Source organism: Lontra canadensis, unplaced genomic scaffold (assembly GCF_010015895.1).
Source record: "Lontra canadensis isolate GAN:19392208 unplaced genomic scaffold, GSC_riverotter_1.0 scaffold63, whole genome shotgun sequence".
NCBI lineage: Eukaryota > Metazoa > Chordata > Mammalia > Carnivora > Mustelidae > Lontra > Lontra canadensis.
In genome coordinates this window covers 1,269,532-1,291,743 of record NW_022631057.1, presented here as the reverse complement: position 1 = coordinate 1,291,743, position 22,212 = coordinate 1,269,532, and the positions used below count along the sequence as shown (strand labels likewise).

General features: G+C 38.4%; 1 protein-coding gene across 3 annotated transcripts in view; it reads left to right on the top strand.

Annotated features, from left to right (window-relative positions):
* Positions 1–267: 267 nt before the first annotated feature.
* The window catches only part of SYT14 (synaptotagmin 14), a 185,409-nt gene continuing 163,464 nt past the window's right edge, over positions 268–22,212 (top strand). For 2 of the 3 annotated variants that reach the window (XM_032878108.1, XM_032878107.1), the window contains exons 1-2: positions 268–438; positions 14,074–14,121. In XM_032878108.1, coding sequence (XP_032733999.1) covers positions 426–438; positions 14,074–14,121 — 61 coding nt within the window. In that variant the 5' untranslated portion in view covers positions 268–425. Of the gene's footprint in view, positions 439–14,073; positions 14,122–14,545; positions 14,627–22,212 lie in introns of those variants that run through there. The other variant, XM_032878109.1, reaches the window with a different exon arrangement.

Below are 22,212 nucleotides of genomic sequence, written 5' to 3'. Positions count from 1 at the left end.
CCTCCGCCTTGGTCCAGGGCCCCGGGAAGCCCCGGGCCGTGCAGGTCAGAGCCGCCCGCACATGCTCAGTGCGCCCTCTCTCAGGCGCCCGTACCCCGGCTCCCGGGACTGGGCACCTGTTTTGAATCCCGGCGCGAGGCTCTGTGGGGGTGGCGAGGTGGGGGCGGGGCGGCGTCACGTGCTGGCGACAGCGGCGGCGGCCGGGGAAGGTTCCATTTCTTCCGCGGCCAGCAGTCGGGCGCACCGGGGGCCCCTCCTCCGCCCCGCCCCAGCCCGCCCCGCCCGCGGCTCCCCTCCGGGCCGCGCAACCGGGCGTTTGCGGGGCCGGCCCCGCCCCTCTGGCTGGCGGACTCGGCGCGTCCTCCGCCCGCACGCCCGCTCGCCGCCCCCGCCATCCAGTTGGTGCGGTCCATGGCGAGCACATCATGGCGATTGAAGGTAAGTGAAGCCGGCCGCGGTGTGGGAGGAGGGGGAACGCCCAGAGAGCCAGGTTCCCAGGCGCCCCGGAGGCCGTAGCGCGGGTGGGGCACTCGCCTGCGGGCGGGGAGCGGGCCGAGGAGGCGCAGGGGTCCCGACCGCGTCCCGGGAGACGGGTGGGCGGAGCGGCGCCGCGGCTCCGCTGGCTCGCTCGCTCCCGCCCCGGCGGTACTGTCGGCCTCAGCCCTTGCCCCGGCGCGGGGAGGAGCCGGTCCGCCTGACAGGTGCCGTGCCTGGCGGCGCCGAGTGCAGCTCCGGTGCGGCCCTGCGGAGCCCGCGGGACGGGCCGGGGGACTTAGGGACTTCGGGGCGTTCCCTCTCCTCTGAGCTCCCTTCCCCGCACCTCTGCTCCCGCGGTACCCACCTTGCTACCAAACTGGGAGTCCAGTTTTGCTGTCCCAGTCGTAACCCTTCTTAGTCCCTTCTCTGGAGCTGACGCTAGGTTGCACTCTCCGTCCTTACCCTTCTGTTTGCTGTTGTAGGGGGCCAGGAAATCTGAGATGAGGTTAATTTCCTCAAGCGTCCCTCTCCCCCCCCCCCCCCCGCCCCAGGACTCAAAACTGCTTTTTTCCCCCCCTAAGAAAGAGAAGTAGATACATATGAAATAACAAACGCACACTTAGAATCCTGCATGTATTATCAGTCCACTAAGTGTTACAGTGTCAACAATACTCAGTATTTTCAAAAAAGTAGCTTAGTATTTACTGCCCAGCCAGAGAAGGTAGTTGGCATCAGAGTGTATTTTCCTCTTGTGACAAAAACATCTATCTGGGATGAAGTATCTATATTTTGCTTTGTTTTTAAGGAGGCTATTGTGAAAATTAACATCTCACGTCTAGGGTATTTATGTGAAAGACTGCAGTATCTTCCAGCCCCTGTGAGACTCTTAGCTTAACTCAGTGAAAGTAGTTTGTAATATTTACCTGTATGGGCGCACGTGTGTACAGATTCACATCATCTCGTACCTCTGGTATATCATCATTAGCTTAAATTTTATGTGTCTTCCTCCTTAGTAAAACTTTAAAGAGGACTTCCCCTCTTGATGACTGGCTAATCACCAGTAGCATGTATCTCTGGGGGTTCCTTTTTGTCAGATGGTGTGGTCTTCAAAATAACTTGAGCTGTGTGTTTATTTTTATTTTGTTACCTTAAGGGATTGATTACCTGTTATATGCAAGACACACATTCAGACACATTTCAGATAACTGCTTTAGCTAACCTGGTGGAAAGCACTTGGGAGCAAGATCTACTTATAATCTTTGATATTCCTGTTATCCATAGTGGTACTTTCAAACTCTCTTCCTTACTGTGCTTTTAACTAGAGGTTAAAAATACAGAAACCACATCCACTGATTAATGTTTTGTACTTTATTTCTACAACCGCTTTGTTGTAGTATTTCTTAATGATGTGGTAAAGCTAAAAAGTTTATGCAGAAAGTGAGGAAGAATTAGCCAGATAGCATCTGGATCTAACCCTGTAACTTTTAATTTCTTGAAATATTTTACATTTTTTTCTCTTTTTCTCAGTCCTCTCCTCCCTCCCTGCCCCGCGCAGTTAAATGGGATCATTTATGTCATTATGTCAGCCCATGGCCAGGCTGATGATATGTGATCATTTATTTATGTCAGCTGATGGCTTTTTGCTCTGCCTACTACTACTTACACGTTTAAAGAACAAGATTTTTGAAATTTTCTCATATTCTAGAGATTCTTCTGTGTTTCACATATTCACATCAATAATGCAAGCATTCGTTAAATTTTCATTAATAAAAAGAAGTTGAATTATATGTTTTCTAGTTTGGTAAAGAGACTAAAGTTAATATTAGCATTTCAGATAAAGATACTGGGTCAGGTTAATCTAACTGTGCTGTTTTTCACATATCAGAGCCCATTCTTTATACATACCATTCCCTGGCTGTGTTATGAAGTGAAATGAGCTCTGGATGAGGACTTAGTACTAGGAACATCTTAGAATTTTAGGGGCCCAAGGGGGCATCGCATTCAAACTTCTTCCCAGTGAAGTGGCTCATAAAGCATTCGGCCCCTTTCCCCTCTTAGTTCAGCAGCCTTATTAAGATCTAGCTGTATTTAGTGTTCTGTGCGATTCTGTGGGGCCATAAAGATGCCTAAGACCATACTTCTTCCCTCAAGGCGCACAAGGGGAGACCGATAATTTTAGCCATTCAATTATAATATAGTGTGAACAACAAAAGATGAATCATCTTTTGTATAAAAACATTCAATGGCATATGAATGCAGTGAAAATCTGCCATTCAGTAACTTCTATCTACTTATCCTGGGTCTGCCTTCTGGAGCAATAAATTAGAAGTCCACTCTTCCCTGTGTGTATGACATCCCTTCTACCATTTGAAGACGGTGCTTGAACATTTTCTGTTGTAGACAAAATATCCAATTCTTCCTCTGGATGGTGTGTAGTTGTATGTTTTAAAGTTTGAAATATGGTAGTGAGCCATTTCATTCCAAATGTATTGTCGAGTCACATAGCCTTTTTGGGACTGCATGTCGGCTCAAGATGAGGTGGAAATCAACCAAAACCATGGAATCTCTTCCAGCTGGACTACTTTAAAATCAGGTGTCTTCAATCCCTTGCATAGCAGATCAATCAGAACAAATCATTTGTATCTGTTAGGCTTGTTCTCATCGGCTGTAGCCCGACATTTTACCCCCTGAGTTTAGATTTTTAAGTAGTAAGGGTTACTTTTATTTCCTCCTCTATGTAAAACCCATATTTTACATAAAAGTAATCGTTCGTTTCCTCCTTTAATCAGACAGGTAACTGCTAATCCGGACTTCAGACAAATGTAAGATGGTCGTGTTATCACATTGATCTAATGTAATTCCAGTTAGAGCTGAAGAAGTTAGCCTATCTTAGGTTAAGTTACAATTTTGAGAAAGCATTTTGGAATATTGAGTAGTTTACAGAGCCTTATTGTTACCATAGAGGTCCAGTGATAACCAGGTTGGGAATCATTGCTCTACCCAAGCCTGTCAAGACCTATAGTTGACATCCAGTGTATTAACTCTTTTAATGTTGGCCTCCATCAATCAGACATTGTTAACCATTTCTTGTTTTGTTTTGTTTTGTTTTTGAAATTTTCTCTTCCTCTCTTGATTACCTACTTCTTAGTCTTCTTTTCATCTACATTGCCTAATGTTCTTTGTGTTTCCATTCTTAACCCTGTTCTCATCCTCTTTACATACTGCTGTTATTGCACACGTTGAGTAATTTTATAATCGCTTGTTTGTAATTTGTCTTCCCTGTCAATTCCTGGAGAGTAATGTTTTATTTTTTTACTCCTTATATTTTGTGCAGTATCTAAATATAGTATGTGCCCAAGAAATATTTTTTGAATTGTTATAATGGAATTCTCTACATTAGCTACATTGATTGCATCCATTCCCCAGGTATATTTGACCAAAAACCTGCCATTCAGTAACTTCTATCTATCTGCTCACCTCAGTTCTGCTTTCTGGAGCCAATAAATTAAAAATGCAGTATTTTTTTAAAAAGATGTATTATTTTAGAGAGAGGGAAAGAGTGTGCGCACACATGGGGGGTGGTGGTCAGAGGGAGAGAGAAGATCTCAAGTGGAATCCCTGCCAAGCACAGAGCCTGACTCAGGGGCTCAGTCTCACAGCCCTGAGACCATGGCCTGAGCCAAAATCCAGAGTCAGACACTCAACCGACTGAGCCACCCTAGACCCCCACATGTGCGCTATTAACACTTATAATGAGAACCAAGTGTTGTATGGAAGTGTTGAATCGCTGTAGTACATACCCCAAACTAATATTATACTGTATGTTAACAAACTGAAATTTAAATAAAAACTGGAAAAAAATAAAAGTGCACTACGAATAAAAGTACACAGAATTTTCGTAATTTTCAGACAGTAGCTAGATATCTTGCATGTTCCACAGAAATCCAAAGTATTTAGGTTGGGACATTCAGAGTGTCGCAAACTGAAGTTGTCACCCCAGCCACCAAATCCAGTTTCTGTACTCCCCACTCCATGCAGATTTAGTGAGTGGTATTTTTAAATAACCAGGTATCTGAGCTAGAAATCTGGAAATCAGCCCTGTCTTAAACGCACTCCCCCTTGTTGATCAGTAAGTCCTGCCAAGTCTGCATCTCAGTGATGCTTAGGGCTTCCATTTAAGTTTTTTCCCTCTCATTAATAGGCTTATATTAGTTTTCTAAGCTAATCTTGTTTTGTTAGCACTAGTTTGAGGGTTCCTTCCAACCCATTTTCTGAATTCTTGCTAGTTTTCTTTGTAAAATGCAGAACTAGCATTTAAATCCTCAGGATAGAGATCTTTAACGATCTGCTCCGTGCTCGTCCTTGATTTAGTCCGCGTCTTTCTGACCCTTCCGTAAGAACATCAGAACACTCTTTGCAAAACTTTCTTGCTGAAGTAAAAAGAATCCACCTTTATTGTTATTGTGCTGTATATTTGACTATTTAATCTCTCTGAGTAGTATTTTTTTAAAGTTGTAAAAGAAGACTATATTAGAAGGAATGTGTATGTAAATACGTGTGTTTACATATTTTTATTCATAAAGGCACTTTGTAGTTTACCACATACTTCCACATACGTATTTTTTTAATCATCAGTACAATTCTGAGGTGCTCTTGAAGACTTGGGACTCTAAGATTTCCAAGGCAGAATTTGGACTTTTGAAATATTGAATTAAAAACCCAGTACAAACCTATCCCATTCCTAGCGCTGAGGGAGAACATCACACTCCTTTCTTGCTTTCCCTGTTACTGCTGGAAAGAGATCATTGGGACGTAAGGGAGGATGATAGGATGAGAAAGGCCGGCCTGTCCACAGTCTGCGGCAGACAGACGATTTATTGAACACTTTTTTTTTTTTTTGAGGATTTACAGTTCAGTTCAACCCATAATATCCCTAAAAAGGATATTTTGACTTTCAGCAGGAGTAAAATTTCTAACGCTTTGCAGAGATTTTGCACAAAGTTAGATAAGCAGTATATTTGTTCAGAGACCTCACTGTAAGTACTTTGGAGGACTTTATCTACTTTTGGGTCGTCTCCTAATTCGCTAAACAAAGTTAGGAAAAAGGAGGGAACAGTAGAGAAACATTTGAACTAAGAAACATGTCGGTTTTTGTTGTTTTAGGTAATTTTAGAATGTGACAATGCCTGCCATTGTAGAAAGCAAGAGAACCGCATGTGACTTATTTCTTTGTTGAGTAATGCTGTTTGCATTATTGCTTTCTTTAAAGTGATTATAATGTTTGTCCATAGCATATGTGTAGTAGCGTAGTAGAGTGTCTTCCTGGATTTGATTTCCATTTAGCTGACTTCATTCTTTCCCCCCTTTCCTCAATCCTGCCTCGTTTATACCTAGCATGAAAGGGCCTGTACAGGGAAAACCTCGGATCGAACAAACTGCTATCCGTAAAACATTTGAAACTTTTGAGTAAGGTAATTATATGTATATTTGGTATGTCTGTGCAGTAAAATCTTAACTGAAACCTAACAATTTGGAACCCTTGATTTATCTTTTTTAAGAAGGAAATAGTGACAATACAGTAAACTCGCATCAGGAATTTATTTAAAAACAAACTTCTAGGATTCATATGTGCATTCAGAACATTTTCTTTCACATTTTAGAGCTGTAGTAGAATTGATATTCACAGTAATATTCTGAATCATCAGGAGACAGTATTTTAATGAAAAATTATCTTCAGTATTCTGAACTTACTAATGTGATAATGCATATTAATAGCTTTAACAAATTATCTGGTGCAGCAGTCAAAACAAAAGGTGTTCTCATTTAACTAGAAAATTAAATTAAGTAGAATACATTTTTATGAGCATATATTTATTCAGAGTTTTAGGGTATTATCTTAACGAGCTTCTAAACAGTCCAAAACATAATTAACTCAAAAACCAAATTAAAAGTTGCTCAGAAGGGAAATGGATCATGTTTATGAACAGTAAGTTTACTTTTATAAGATAAAATTTGCACCCTTTGGAAAAAGTTGTTGAATAAATTCATAGGAATTTATATGGATCAAAAGCTAATACTGTGTTTAGCACATGGTTTGAAGATTATAAAGTACTCTAAGATATTGTTATGAAAAGAGATATAATTGGTTATTCTGTGTGATGCCAGAGTAGTGGTAAGTATGTTTCTCAAAATTCAGGCTATTGTATAGGCATATTATACATAAAATGAGCTTGTAAGAGTAAGTACAGAAAGGACTTATTCAGATTAACTCTAGTAATTACACAGCAACAACTAAAAAGTAAAGGAATTCTAATTTGGAAAGTTAACTCCCAGGTGACTGGAGGCCTAAAAGATTTTTTTTTTTTTTTTTTTAAGAAAAATTCTCAAAAGGGGCACCTTGGTGGCTCAGTCAGTTAAGTGTTGGCCTTTCAGCTCAGGTCATGTCCCAGAGTCCTGGAATCAAGCTCTGCATTGGGATTCCTGCTCAACAGGGAGTCTACTTCTCCCTCTCCTTCTGCCCCCCTCTTCATGCTCTCTCTCCCTCTCAAATACATAAAAAAAAAAAACCCCAAAAACCAACCCCCCCCAAAAACAACAACAACAAAAAAAAACTTAGAAAAAGAAAAATTCAAAAAGAGCACAAATTGAGGATTATAAGAAGATTGACTTTTATTTAGGAATATTTTCATAGGAGAGTGTTTGAAATTAACTGACAAGTAATACTGTAGAAGAGAAGAAAACATACACAATCTTTTCTGTCTCTAGGCATAAGTCCAAGTTTTCTTTGAATTTCATGTTCTACTTGTGAGGCATGCAAAGGGAATTAACATTTTTTGGGTGCTCGTCATGGGCCAGGCATCATCTATCCATCATCTTAGTCATGGAGAGCAGATGCATGGCGAAGCTTCTTCTCTTGACTACAGCAGACATCTGTTTTGTTAAAGTATCTTTTCCATATCTCTTCCCTACCCCATGTGGACTTGGTTTTAGCATCCCTCTCGACATTGCCTTCCACCCCCATTCCAGCAGCTACTTTTCTTTTTTTTAAAATTTTATTTATTTATTTTTAAATTTCTTTTCAGTGTTCCAGAATTCATTGTTTATGCACCACACCCAGTGCTCCATGCAGTACGTGCCCTCCTTAATACCCACTACCAGGCTCACCCAACCTCCCACCCCCTCTCCCTTCCAAAACCCTCAGTTTGTTTCTCAGAGTCCACAGTCTCTCATGGTTCATCTCCCCCTCCGATTTCCCCCAACTCACTTCTCTCCATCTCCCCATGTACTCTGTGTTATTCCTTATGCTCCACAAGTAAGTGAAACCATATGATAATTGACTCTCTGTGCTTTATTTATTTCACTCAGCATAATCTCTTCCAGTCCTGTTCATGTTGATACAAAAGTTGGGTATTCATCCTTTCTGATGGAGGCATAATACTCCATAGTATATATGGACATATCTTCCTTATCCATTCGTCCGTTGAAGGACATCTTGGCTCTTTCCACAGTTTGGCAACTGTGGCCATTGCTACTACGAACATTGGGGTACAGATGGCCTTTCTTTTAACTACATCTGTATCTTTGGGTAAATACCCAGTAATGCAATTGCAGGGTCATAGGGTAGCTCTATTTTTAATTTCTTAAGGAATCTCCACATTGTTTTCCAAAGTGGCTGGCTACTTTTAATCCCTGAAACTGGTATACTAAAATGAAAGCTATTTTCCATCTGGGGTTACTATTATTACTACTCAAGTGAATTTAGTTACTTTTCTTTTTTCTTCTAAGTACAAGTTTCACAAAGAAAATACTAGGTGATACTGTCTTTAAAATTGAAGCTTGGGGGCGCCTGGGTGGCTCAGTTGGTTAACCATCTGATTTCAGCTCAGGTTATGATCTCAAGGTCCTGCTCAGCAGGAAGTTTGCTTGTCCCTCTCCCTATATACGTCTGTAACCTTACCCCATTGATGCACTTGCTCTCTCTCTCTCTCTCTCTCTCTCAAATAAGTAAATAAAATCCTAAAAAGAATTGAAGACTGGCTCAGTTCAGAAACCATGATCTTTCCATAACACTCTGCTTTCAGAGATTATTCCAGGGCATCTGGGTGGCTCAGTGGGTTAAAGCCTCTGCATTCTGCTTAAGTCATGATCCCAGGGTCCCCACGCTGGGCTCCCTGCTGAGCTGGGAGGCTGCTTCCCTTCCTCTCTCTCTGCCTGCCTCTCTGCTTACCTTTGATCTCTGTCAAATAAATAAATAAATAAAAATCTTTTTAAAAAATTGAGATTATTCCTTGAATGACTTAATTAGGGTCAAAACTGAAAGGTATCTAGAGATTAGTGACTGTGGTCTAAATAGGTTAAATTGATTGTGGGAGGAGAGTTGGCAACATTAATAGGAAACATTTACTATTCATGCCTATTATAGCATAGATGTCTGCTTAAGAATTAACTATAACAGAAGTTATAAGTATAAGTGACACAATTTAATTTTTGACCACTTTAATGCATATGTTTCAGTGACCTCTTTAGATAAGGTAGAATTAAAGGTTTTTTTTTTAAGATTTATTTATTTTTTTAGAGAGAGTATGAGTCGGGGGAAGGGGAAGAGAGAGAGACAGACAGACAAGACTGAGGGAAACAGACTCCCCACTGAGCTAGGAGCCTGAAGCAGAGCTTGATCGCACAGCCCTGAGATCATGACCTGAACTGAAATCATGAGTTGGGCGCTTAACCCACTGAGCTACCCACGTGCCCCAAATTTAAGGTATTTTTAAAGTAGCCTTGTGGTGTTTGAGAAGAAATTAATAGAGCCTGTAAATTGTAGTGACTTCATTTATTGGTCAAAATTTACATGGTAGAAAAAATAAAGTCAATTTTAAAAAGGACTCCTAGTTCCATTTTAAATAAACTAAGTCTTTGGGTTTAATTCCATTTTTGTATAACTGGGCATATTTTGTTGGGACTGTAACAACACTGCCCATTTCCTTTTGTAGGCATATGGAAAAGTACATACGTTATAAATCCCTATGACCATTCCCCCTCAACCCCTGCTTAAAAAGAAAGTCCTGTTTCCCAGGTACACTCTCAGTCATGTGCATCCATACACACATGCACACATTCGTAGCATGTCTGCGTGTGCCCACACACATTTATTTCCTCTTACACTGTGTACTTAATGCCAATTGTAGAAGATTCTGCTGGTTTACATTATGCTCCTACATGGGTTTGCCTGAGGGAAAAGATGGTAACTGTGACTAAGCTTGTCATTTTCTATTTCTCATTTCCATGTTACTGAGATGATTATTTCAAGAGCAAGGCTGGTATTATCTCTAAGAATAGTTTTGAGAAACTGACTTTTTTAAATTACCTTAAAGGATTAGAAAACTATTTCATAACTTTTATTTTTTTCATAAAATGAAGAAAAGTCTATTTTTAAATTCCTTACTATAACAGCCCTAGGGTCCTAACTATTTTTTCTGACAATAAACTAGTGATCCTGGGCAACTTAGTGTTTAGTGCCTCTGTTTGTTTATTCTAATGAACTAGACAACTTTATTTCCAACTTCTGATCGCTTTTTATATTCTGTCGTTCTCTTATGGTCTCCCAAGTTTTCATTAGTGTTAATATGTTTGCAGTAAATTTGATGTGTGAAAAATTGTATTTATATAAGTGTTCATTTGAGGATGATTATTCATTTTAGTAGAAGACTTCGCTCTTTCTAAAGAGACTGACTAATTTATTACTTTAAATAATCATTCCCCCAAATTGGTCCAGCTACTGTGGAAACCAGTATGGTGGTTTCTTAAAAAATTAAAAATAGAACACCATAAGATGCAGCAGTCCCCCAGCTGGGTACATAGCTAAAAGAAATGAAAAAAATATATTGAAGAGATATCTGTGCTTCCATGTTTATTGCAGTGTTACTCACAACAGCCAAGACACAACCCAAGTGTCCGTCCGCGGAGGAATGAGTAGAAAGGTGGTATATGTATATACAATGGAATATTATTCAGCCCTAAAAAGATGGAATTCCTGCCATTTGTGACAACATGGATGAACCTTGAGGGCATTATGCTAAGTGAAATAAGTCAGACATGAGTGACAGTATATGGTATCACTTAAATGTGGAATCTAAAAAAAGCTGAACTTGTAAAAACAGAGAGTGGAATGGTGATTACCAGGGTCTGGGGGATCTGGAGGAATTGGGAAAATGTTAAGAGTGAAAACTTGCAACCTGTAGATAAGTAAGTCCTGGCAAGCTAATGCGCAGTACAGTGGTTATAGACAACGATACTATGTTATCAACTTAGAAGTTGCTAAGAGACTGGATCTTAATTGTGACACCACACACAAGAAATGATAATTATGTGATGCCGTAGAGGTGTTAGCTAAGGCTATGGTGGTAATCGTATTGAGATATATAAATATCAAATCAATGTGTATACCTTAAACTTACACAGTGTTCTACTTCAATTCTAACTCAATAAAAATGATCAATAATCATTTTTCTATGCATTTGATTTGCATATTTTTTATATACTTATATCAAACTATCACAATGTGCGCTTTAAATATCTTACAATTTTATATGTTCAGCTATACCTCAATAAAGCTGAAATTTTAAAAAATAATCATTCCCCTGTGCATTATACTCTTAAAATCAGTAAGCCATTTTCTGAATTGCCACCCTTTCTAAGTCAGGATATGCCTACCATGACTTGCCTTTTGTTTACAAATTTGACTCATTTGGAAACTTTTCGGACTTATTTTTAGAGATTTTAGAACAAGGCATGAAGTTTGTACAAAGTTCACTGTATCTCTGATTGAAAAATTATTTAAGCCTTTTGACTCCCAAACATATTCATTAAAACCTATACATTTAACATATAGAATGCATATTTTTTCCTTAACACTCTTAACTGGTCTCTGAAAGGATTGGGGACAAAAGGAATATTGATTTCAATGTCCAGTAATAAAGTTTATTTAACTTTCTGTGTTTTTTTGGTACTTTTAAAAGGAAGGTTTTTTTCCTAAATTTCATTTTATTGCCTGGCATTTATTTTTTTAAGATTTTATTTATTTATTTGACAGAGAGTGGGCACAAGCAGGCAGAGTGGGAGGCAGAGGGAGAGGGAGAATCAGGCTCCCCGATGAGCAGGGAGCAATGTGGGACTTGATCTTAGGACCCTGGGATCATGACCTGAGCCAAAGGCAGACTTTTAACCAACTGAGCCCCCCAGATGTCACTGCCTGGCATTTATTTATCCTTAATATTCCTTTTCATTTCAGTAATGATAGTGATTGTTCATGATTTCCACGTACATCATCAGAATCTCACTTGGTTAGAATTTTGGTAACAGATGCTAGGAAGAGTAGAGCTCAATCTCTTTTTTTCTAGTTATGTGATTTTTGTGCATACTTTGACAAATTTGACAATTATAAATTGACTCTATAAATTTAAAAATATAGTAATTCCTTGACTTAGCTTTTTATTTATGAAGTTCTTTCATTTGATATAGATAAATTGAATACTTTTAAAAGTGGGAGTTAGCTTTCATGGTCATTTTGTAGTTTTGAGAAAAATCTTATATAATATTTTTATTGTTACTATTAATACTAAGCCTGCAAAAAACCATGCACTTATATTTAAGATTAGTAGTGTATGCCAAGACCTAACCAACTTACATTAAATATAGGGAAAGTCTAGATTTAATTATAGGCTTTAAAAAGTATAGTCTTACTAACATGAATTGAGTACATGAGGCAAACTGCGTTATACTACAAGTGTTATCTTCTGGAGAATAGGCCTTAAAGACCATATAAGAAATATTTTTATGTGGCCTCTGAAAACATCAGTGATGGCATTAGTGTATGTTATAGTTATGTTATTGTTAATTTTATGATTCTTCCAAATTTCTTGAAAATAGTTTCTTCTGTAATCTGGTAAATTTCCTCTTTCTGGTTTTTTATTAGGTTCTTCTTAGTATTAAAGCTATATGGTGTATAGTTGTAGCTCATTCTTGCCCTTCAGCAAGTGATCAGTGGTTGCCCATTGGTAATATTCCAGTTAGTAAGGTCTCAGTACATTTACACGGAGGTTTGCTGAATGATGGTTGTTTCATAATCATCGTTTTAGATTAGGTATTTCTTCTTGCTAAGTCTATCTTCCTGATAACCAGTGATTAGTTTGTTGTGTTGATAATAATCACAAACCTGGCATTGTTACAACCAAGTTGGAATACAGATCTAACCTACTTTAGCGATAGAAATACTGTTTTATAGTTTTTTAGCTTGCTTCTCAGATGACCTACTTTTTTTAGTGGATATCATGGCTTTTACCTCTCATGTTACAGCTGTAAGCTATTTCTATTTTTTATAAGTATTATAAGATATACACTTAACTGTTCATAACTGTTCATAATCTTCTGTAATGAATAAGATTAAATTATTTAATATTTCTATTATGCAAAGTTTAAACATAATTCACAGCGTAATTATAAGGTCATGTATATATAGAACACTACAGAGTTTCATTTAGTTTGCATTCATATAAAACAGTGGCATTATGTTTCAGAGTGAAGGAAATGCCTATCTGTATAGAGACTAATATTTTTATTTACTTTTTTATTTTATGATAGAGTAATTTTTGTCATTGTGGTTAAATTTGTTTTTATCATCCTATTTATAAAGTGTTTTTTTACAGATTTATAAGAGTGGATATTCTTTTTTTCTTTTTTAAAGATTTTATAATTTGACAGAGAAAGAGACATTGAGAGAGGGAACACAAGCAGGGGGTGTGGAAGAGGGAGAAGCAGGGTTCCCACTAAACAGAGAGCCCAGTGTGGAGCTCAATCCCAGGACACTGGAATCATGAGCTGAGCCAAAGACAGACGCTTAACAACTGAGCCACCCAGGCGCCCCAAGAGTGGGTATTCTTTAGCTACCCAGGGAAAAGATTACATTTCATTTTATACCATATGAGTATATATGTGATAAAATATAAATAGGGCCTTTACAGGGTTGACCTTTCCATATTAACTTAACTGTATATATTAAACCTCAGATACAAAAGTGGCTTCTCTCCTGCAGTGGTTCCTTCTAGATGGTGTGAAGAGGTCCTTAGGAAATGGTGGTATGATATCTGCTCTTGAGAAGATTGCCATTAAAATAACAGGCTTGGCTTGGATGAAGTCTTTATTCTGAGACTTTATAAGATCTTAGTTTATGAGTTCAAGGAAATTCTGGACAGCAAGTTATCATAGAGTTGAATTTAAGGAAGATTAGGAAACTCTTTCATTGGTAAAAGCTAATTTATTTATTTATTTTTTAAAGATTTTTTTTAAAAATTTATTTGACAGACAGATCATAAGTAGTCAGAGAGGCAGGCAGAGAGAGAGAGGAGGAGGAGGCAGGCTCCCTGCTGAGCAGAGAGCCCAGTGCAGGACTGGATCCCAGGACCGTGGGATCATGACCTGAGCCGAAGACAGAGGCTTTAACCACTGAGCCACCCCCGGTAAAAGCTAATTTAAAACAGTTCTTTATAATAGTCAAACTCACATTATTTCCTCTTTTTAACTTCTAACAAATTTTTTTAACAGGTGGAGAAAGAACCTGTGGAGTACATGAACTTATTTGTATTCGAAAAGGTAAGTCAATGCTCTGCATGGATATTTTGATACAAAACGAATACTTCACAGCATATGTTAAGTTTTAGTAAGATGGCAGGTAATTTGCACTTAGAATAAAATGTAATAAGTACTAATATTTCTTACTTGTATTATAGACTTAAGTATCCATAAAGTGTGTATTGTTTATTATGTGGTTACTGAGAGTTGTTACTTTATATTTAGTTTTGTTAGGCTGATAAAGCCTGGTTTCTAGCATATTGGTTATTAGACATGGTGAAGAGGCACAGAATGGAGGGTTTGATTTTTGTTCCCTTTCAGAATCTGGCATCTGAGTGCATGCTGATCTCCCATTGACTTCTGTTCTATTACTGTACCCCATCAGAGAGATGTGAGGAGTTGGTTGAAATTCAGATCGGGACCATGTCCAAAGACCACAGCATCCTTTGACACCAACAACTGTCTATGCTTCCTTAGAAGGAGCCACCTGGCAACCGGGTGGTTCAACAAGGTGGCCCCAGGAAAGGTAATTCAGTTATTAGGTGGGAGGCAAGGAATCAGATCTTCTCTAGATTTGCAAGAATCAGGAGAACCTTGGGAGTCCCCACATTCACGAGTAACGAGAAATCGGTGAAATGGTGTGAAGAAGGGAAAAGATACATCTGGGGAGGTCAGGGGAAGAAATCCTCATAAATTTAGTACTCTTTTCTCTTTTTAAACTTGGGAGACTTTGTTTTTCTTGCATCTCTCTTGAAAACTGACTTGGCCCTCCTGAGCGGCCAGCGAGCAGCAATTCTGTCCCCACTATTTCACCCTAAGGAGGTTTGAGGCAGCATCGTATTTGTGATACCTGTTGGTGTGCCAGGGAAATGTCAGCATATATTCAGTAAGTCTTCAGCAGGTCTGAAAAGCCTCAGCTGCTTTAGAGTTGAAAAAATTTCTAATCCTTCTATGGTGAATTTGTGTGACCATTATTAACATGGTCATACTACAGTTTATGTGTCACTACGTGTGACGGCTGTACATTTAAAAACACCCTACCTCCTTGATTAAAGTGTTGTTTATATACCTTTCCTCTGGCAACATAGAGGAGAAAATTGAGGTCCATTTCCCAAAATCTCAAATTTTTTATTATGATTTTCATGCTATAATCATTGTCAGTTGATACTTCTTATCTAATATGGGGGGGGACAGATGTATACATTGTTTTTTTCCTTGATGTAAACATTTTTAAAACTTCTATAATATGTTAATCTGGAATTACTAAAAATGTTTTAAATAATTTTACAGTTATTAGCTTTTCTCACCAAAACTTTTTAAAACACAGAATTTATTTGGTGGGATAGAAGACACTGTACAAATCACTTGGAATCAAAAGTTGTGAAAGCTGTGGTTAGGTGAATGAGAAGACAAGAGCAGAGACTGCTAGAATGGAAGACAGTAAATGTGCAGAGGCTCTTTTGTGGCTACGATGGGAACATAAAGCTACAGCAGCGAGAATAGTATAGACAGGGATCAGTGATGCTCTGAACACACCTTTTTAGCATGGGTCTTCTTGTTGTTCTGTATTGCTGTCTTAATTCCAGTCCAGGTAGTTCACGGATAATGCCTTGCCCAGATTTCTATTAGTCCAGCCTTTTCACTTCTTTCTGCTTTTCTGTAGAATTTTAAATGTGTGATTAAAATTTAAAAAAATGATCATACTGTAGCCATCTCGTGGAAAATTTCTGAATCTTTGTGTGTGCCCTCAGCATTTAGTTCAGTGTCCTCTTCTAGGGGATTGATGTTCCATAAGTATTTAAATATTTCAAAATTAATGCTCAAAGCTAAAGCTTTTGCATGGTAAGCTGGACTTTGATAGCCGAGAGCATTTGAAGGTTATATGAAGCCAAATAATTGTAATTAGTATCAGGGATTCTGGTAAAATGGCATCTCTGACGACATATCCGGCTTCTTTTTACCCGTTTGGCTGTTCCTTCTCTTTCTCCTTTCCTCGCTTCTCTCTTCTGTCAGAACTCAAATACTGGAATGTATCAGAGTTTGGTGCTGGACTTGCTTCACTTTTCCATCTTTTCCCTCTGTTTGGTTTTATTCAGTTCTCTCTTAAATGCCACACAAATTTGTAAATGCAGCTCTGAGCTGTCCTCGAGCTGCCTGTTCTTCTAGCCTGTATTTACTTAATCTTTTTATCTGGATGTCTCCCACAAACAACTTGGCATGTCTAAAATGCAAGTCTTGGTTTTCTCACATGAGCCTGTACCTTCCTCAGTCTTCCCCGTCTCCGCTAATAAAAAGCCCAGTCTATCCAGTTGCTCAAGTCCGACCTTAAGAGTAACTGTTATTTCATTCCTTCTGTCTTTCCATTTAATATATTAACCGGTTCTGCCACTTCTACCTTCAAAATAGATTTTGAAGCCATCCTCTTTTTTCCATCCTGCTGTTATCCTTGTAGCCTGCATTCCTGTCTTCTCTTGCCTACACAACTCTAATAATTTTCTAACTAGTTTCCCTACCTCCACAATTCTCTCCTTTAATATGTACCAGTGAGCCTTTTTTTTTTAATCCAGTGATCTTTTAAAATAAGAATCAGGTTTACATGCATTAAATGTATATCAGATTTTAAATATATGTCCACTCCTGTGAATTCCCATTATACCTGGAATAAAATCAAAAAGCCTTACCCTGGTCTACAAAGCCTTACATTGTAGCATCAACTCCAAGTCCAAAACATCATCTAAATATCATCAACTCCTCATCTAAAATCATTTATATTAGGTGTGGGTGAAACTCTGGGTATGACCCATCATGGGTCAAAATTCCTTTCTTATCTGTAGACCTGTGAAACTAGAAAACAAATTACCTGCTCTCCAAATACAGTGATGGAGGAGGCATGGGATAACAGAGACTTTTCCACCCCAAAAGGGAGGAAATGGAAGGAAGAAAGGAGTCACTGGTACTTAGCGATTTTAAAATTTGAAACTGGGAAAAAGCTCTAGGTTTCAAGGTCTGGGAATCACATTGTCTAGCTCTTGACCCTGAGGTCTGAAGCTCCAACCCTCTGGGTTTAAGACTCTACCCTTGGAGTCATCTTTCCTTTTTCATGAAAGGTAGTGTGTGTTTGCACCAGTTTTCTGCCTCTAGGATTTTGGTAGTCCATCAGTCTTCTTGTATTTTGTCTTCTTGACCCTTTCAGTTCCAGCTGGCAGGGTTTATATATAATATTCTCAGAAACCCCGTGAGTCTTTTCTGTATGTCATCGGGATTCGTTCTGGTAGACAAGGTGCTTCTGCACAGGTCTTTCCTGGGTTATTCCATCTCTTTCTTTGGCTTTTGCTCAGATGAGGGTGGGAAAGACCCAAGACTAGTAGGTTTAATCCCTTCAGAGATCTCTCTGTGTCACTGAGTTGTGTTCAGTTTGAGACACTGACAAAAGGTTGTCTAGCTATGCCCTTGGCTCCAGAGCCTGCTTTCTTGACGTTGAATCCCTAATTTTAGCATAATTCACAATCTGGATAGGCTGAAAATTTTCCAAATCATGAAGTCCTCCTGCCTTTTTACTTAAAAGTTTTTCCCTTGATTTATCTGTTTCCTCCCAAGGTTTACTAAAAACAGCATGAATAAACCCAGCCACCCTTTCAGCAGATTGCTTGGAAATCTCCTTAGCTAAATATCCAAGTTCACTGTAATTTCCATGTAACTGTAGGACATGGTTTAGCCAGGCCCCCTGCCACTGGGTCACAAGGATCTCCTTTCTCCAGTTTCCAGTTTCCTGCTCTTCCTTTCTTTCTGACTTCTCACTAGCAGCACCTTTAAGTTTATGTTTCCACAGTGATCCCTTTGCCTGTTTAGGTCTTCTAGATCTAAGACCTGTAGAAGGTTTTTTTCCTACCACGTGCCTCATTTTTTTCCCTCAGTCCTGACTAGCAGAATCATTAATACCTATGTTTCTCCTAAAAGGCAATAAATATTTCTCAAGGCACTTTAGGCTTCTTCTGTCATGCTCCCCAGAATTCTTCAGATTTCTCCCTAGTACCTAATTGCAAAGCCACTTCCCTATGTTAGGTATCTGTTACAGCAGCTCCCCACTTTCAGTTACTAAACTCCGTATTCGTTTACTACGGCTGTGGTAACAAATGACCACAGCTTTGCTGGCTTAAAACAACACAAGCTTATTCTCTTATAGTTCTGGAGACCAGAAGTCCAAAGTCAATTTCACCGGGCTTAAGGTCAAGCTTTTCTTCACGACGTTGGGGGGGAGGCTCTGCTTCCTTATCTTTTCCATCTAGAGGCCACCTGTGTTCTGTGGCTTGTGGTCCTTTCCTCCCATCTTCAAAGCCTGTCACTCCACAAACTCTGCTTCTGATGTTCTGTTTTTTTTTTTCTCCTACTCATTCTGACTGCCTCCCTCCCTCTTCTAAGAACTCTGGGGATTACATCAGGCCTACTAGTAGGATAATCTGCTGTAATCTTGCCATCTCAAGATCCTTAACACAACAAAATATGCAAAATCCCTTTTGCCATTTCGGGTGATACATACTGGCTCTGGGGATTGGGACATTGACGTCTTTGAGAGGCCATTACTTAGCCTGACACACTTACATGGTTTGAGCCCTGCCCACTTCATGCTTTTTGTTTTATGCATACTGTCTTTTACTCACTATGCCTCAGGCACATTGGTTTTATTTTTCTTCATTAAATGTCCAGGCTTGTTTCTGGCTAAAGATTTTATTACAGGCTATTTTCTCTGCCTGTAATACTCTCCCCTAGCAGCTCTTGGAATGACTGATTTGACTGATCCTTTAGGACTCATTCCAAGTGTTACTTTCTCAATCACACATTTTCTACTGACCATAGCTAAAGTAGCTCCTTCTATTCTTTAATCTTAATGCTATCATCCTATCCATTTAGTAACGTCTATCTTAATTGGCACTTACCGCTTATATAGTTAATTACTGTTTTGCAGAAGAACTCTATGCCCCTCCATCAAATATAAGCTCTAACTGGGTCGGAGCTTTGATGGATTTGTGTACCGCAGTATTGCCAGTGCTGAGAATTACATAGGACGTATGGTAGATATTTAATAAATGTTTGAATTAATGAATGAGTGATTGAATTGGATTTAGCTGAATTAATCTTGAATAATTGTATTCGCTGTTTACCACTTAGGAGGCATTTAGAGTACTTCCTCTATGCCAATACAATTCCAAATGTAATGATGGTGAAGATTTCTTTTTTCAGTAATGATTTAAACTAGATAATATAAAATTTTCTGCACTAAAACACCTAACAACACTGGAGAAAATATTAGCACATATACCTTTCAATGTTGTTTTTTTTTTTTAGATTTTATTTATTTATTTGAGACAGAGATCACAAGCAGGCAGAGAGGCAGGCAGAGAGAGAGGAGGAAGCAGGCTCTCCGCAGAGCAGAGAGCCCAATGCGGGGCTCGATCCCAGGACCCTGGGATCATGACCTGAGCCAAAGGCAGAGGCTTTAACTCACTGAGCCACCCAGGTGCCCCTCAATGTATTTTTAAGACCAGAGAAAAGTTAGGGAACCCTCAGAGTTAAAAAATATGGAGGCTCATCAGGGAAGGACAAATCCAAACCATGTCGAGATAACATCCCACTCCCACTAGGATGGCTAAAATAAAAGGGACAATAACCAGTGTTGATGAAGAAGTGGAGAAACTGGAACCTCACACATTACTGGTGGGGTCATAAAGTGCTGCAGCCACTTTGCAAAACAGCTTGCCATTTCCTCAGCAAGTGAAACATAGAGTTACCATATGACCCAGAAGTTTTATTCCTAGGTATATAACCAAGAAAATTGAAAATTTACGTTCACACAAAAGCCTGTATTGTAATAGTCATACCATTACTATTCATAATAACCAAAGTGGAGAAAACCTAAATGCCCATGAAGTGATGGCTGAATAAACAAAATGTGGTCTATCCACACAGTGGAGTATTAGTTAGCAATAAAAAGGAATGAGGTATTGATACGAGATACAATATGGAGAAACTGTGAAAACGTTGCCCTTAGTGAAAGAAGGAAGTCATAAAAGGCCACATAGTGTATGGTTCTATTTATATGAAATTTCCAGAACCAGCAAATCTGTAGATTAGTGCTTTTCAGGAGCTGGGGGAAAGAGGGAATGGAGAGTGACTGCTGATGGGTACAAAGTTTCTTTTTGGGATGATGAAAATGCTCTGAAATGAGACCATGCTAATGGTCACACATCTCTGTGAATATACTAAAAACCACTGAATTACACTTTAAAGGATGGAATATTTGGTGAATGGTACGACAATAAAGCTGTTCTGTTTTGTTTTTTTAAACCAGGAAGTGAAAACTAGAGCTGTAGATTCACAGCCATAGACTTCTCATATGGTGGCCAATATTCTAACATAAGATAGATACTGTGTGACTTATTAATCTACCCTTAGAAGGAGGCACATGGTATCACTTCTGCTCTGCTGTATTGGCACAAGCACTTGCAAGCCTGCTTAGGTTCAAAAGGAGGAGGTTCTTAATGGGAGTGGTACAAAGAATTTGTAACCATTAAAAAAAAAAGTCAGTATCCTATATGCTTATGTTAGAAGAGAATGAAATTTATGACACAGGCATTCAGGGTAAGAAGTTAGAACTATCTTCTCATAAGCTCAGAGTAAGTAGAAAGAAGGAAAGACTAAAGAAAACAAAAAATTAATCAAATAGAAGCAAAGATACAATAAAGATAAACAGAACCAAAATGCCACTGCTTTGCAAAATCTTATGAAATAGTTAGATCTCTAGTATCACTAATTAAAAACACAATATAGAAGCCACAAGTAAATAATGTTAGCCTTGTAAAAGGGGTATAATTGCACTTATAAGTGAGCTTTCAAAAATCCTAAAAGCTTTAATGACTTCTTACTTTTTTTTTTTTTTGCTTTAATGACTTCTTGATAGTAAATTTGAAGTTGTAGATGAAATGGACAATTTCAGAGAAAAATAGAATTTAAACTGATAGTAAATTTTAATTAATTAATTAATCGCAAGTGGTTTTTTTTTTTTTTTTTTTTTAGGCAACTTGTCATTCAGTCTTCAAAGAAAAAATGACCCAACCTTATGAAAACTGTTCCAGAGACTAAAAGAAATGGAACATTATCCCAAATTACTTCATAAGACTGGAATATAACCTTGATAGTAATACAGAGTAATACAGTCTGAGAGAGGGAAATATATGCTGATCTAATTTAGGAACATGGATATAAGAATTAGCAAAACAAATCCTGCAATGGTTTGAGGAAAACATACAAACGTATGACAAACTGAATCATTACAAGAACGTTGCATTAGAGTCTATTCAAAAGGTGTACTATGTTGATCATGTGAGCATCTCAACAGAAGCATTTGATAAAATTTATCATTCATTTATGATATTAGCTCTTTTTTAAAAAAAGTTTTATTTATTTTTTTAAAGATTTTATGTATTTACTTATTTGAGAGAGAGAAAGAGTGAGAGAGAGCATGAAGAGGGGAGAAGGTCAGAGGGAGAAGCAGACTCCCTGCGGAGCTAGGAGCTTGATGCAGGACTCTATCCCAGGACTCTGGGATCATGACCTGAGCTGAAGGCAATTGCTTAACCAACTGAGCCACCCAGGTGCCCTATAATAATAGCTCTTACACTAAGAATACAAAGAAACAACTTTAACCTAAAAAGGGTATCTGTCAAAAATAAGTAAGAAACTAGTAAATGGTGAAATATTAGAAGCATGAATGTTGCTATTCAGCATCATATTGGACAGTTTAGCCAGTAGTAAGCCACAACAGAGAAATTCAAAAATAAATGGATAATGCTAATATTATTTATAGGTGATGTTGATTATCTACATAGAAAATCCAAGAGACTTTATAAACAATAGAACAAGAGAGTTCAGTAAATTTGATTAATGCAAGATCACTATATAAAAATAAGGTAGATTTTTATATGTAATAGGCAACAAACAATTAGAAAATGCAATAAAAATCTCTTTTAGAGTATTGTGATATCCATAATATACGCAGGAACAAATTGAACAAAAGATGTGTATGACTTTTATGGAGAAAATGAAAAACCTTTATAT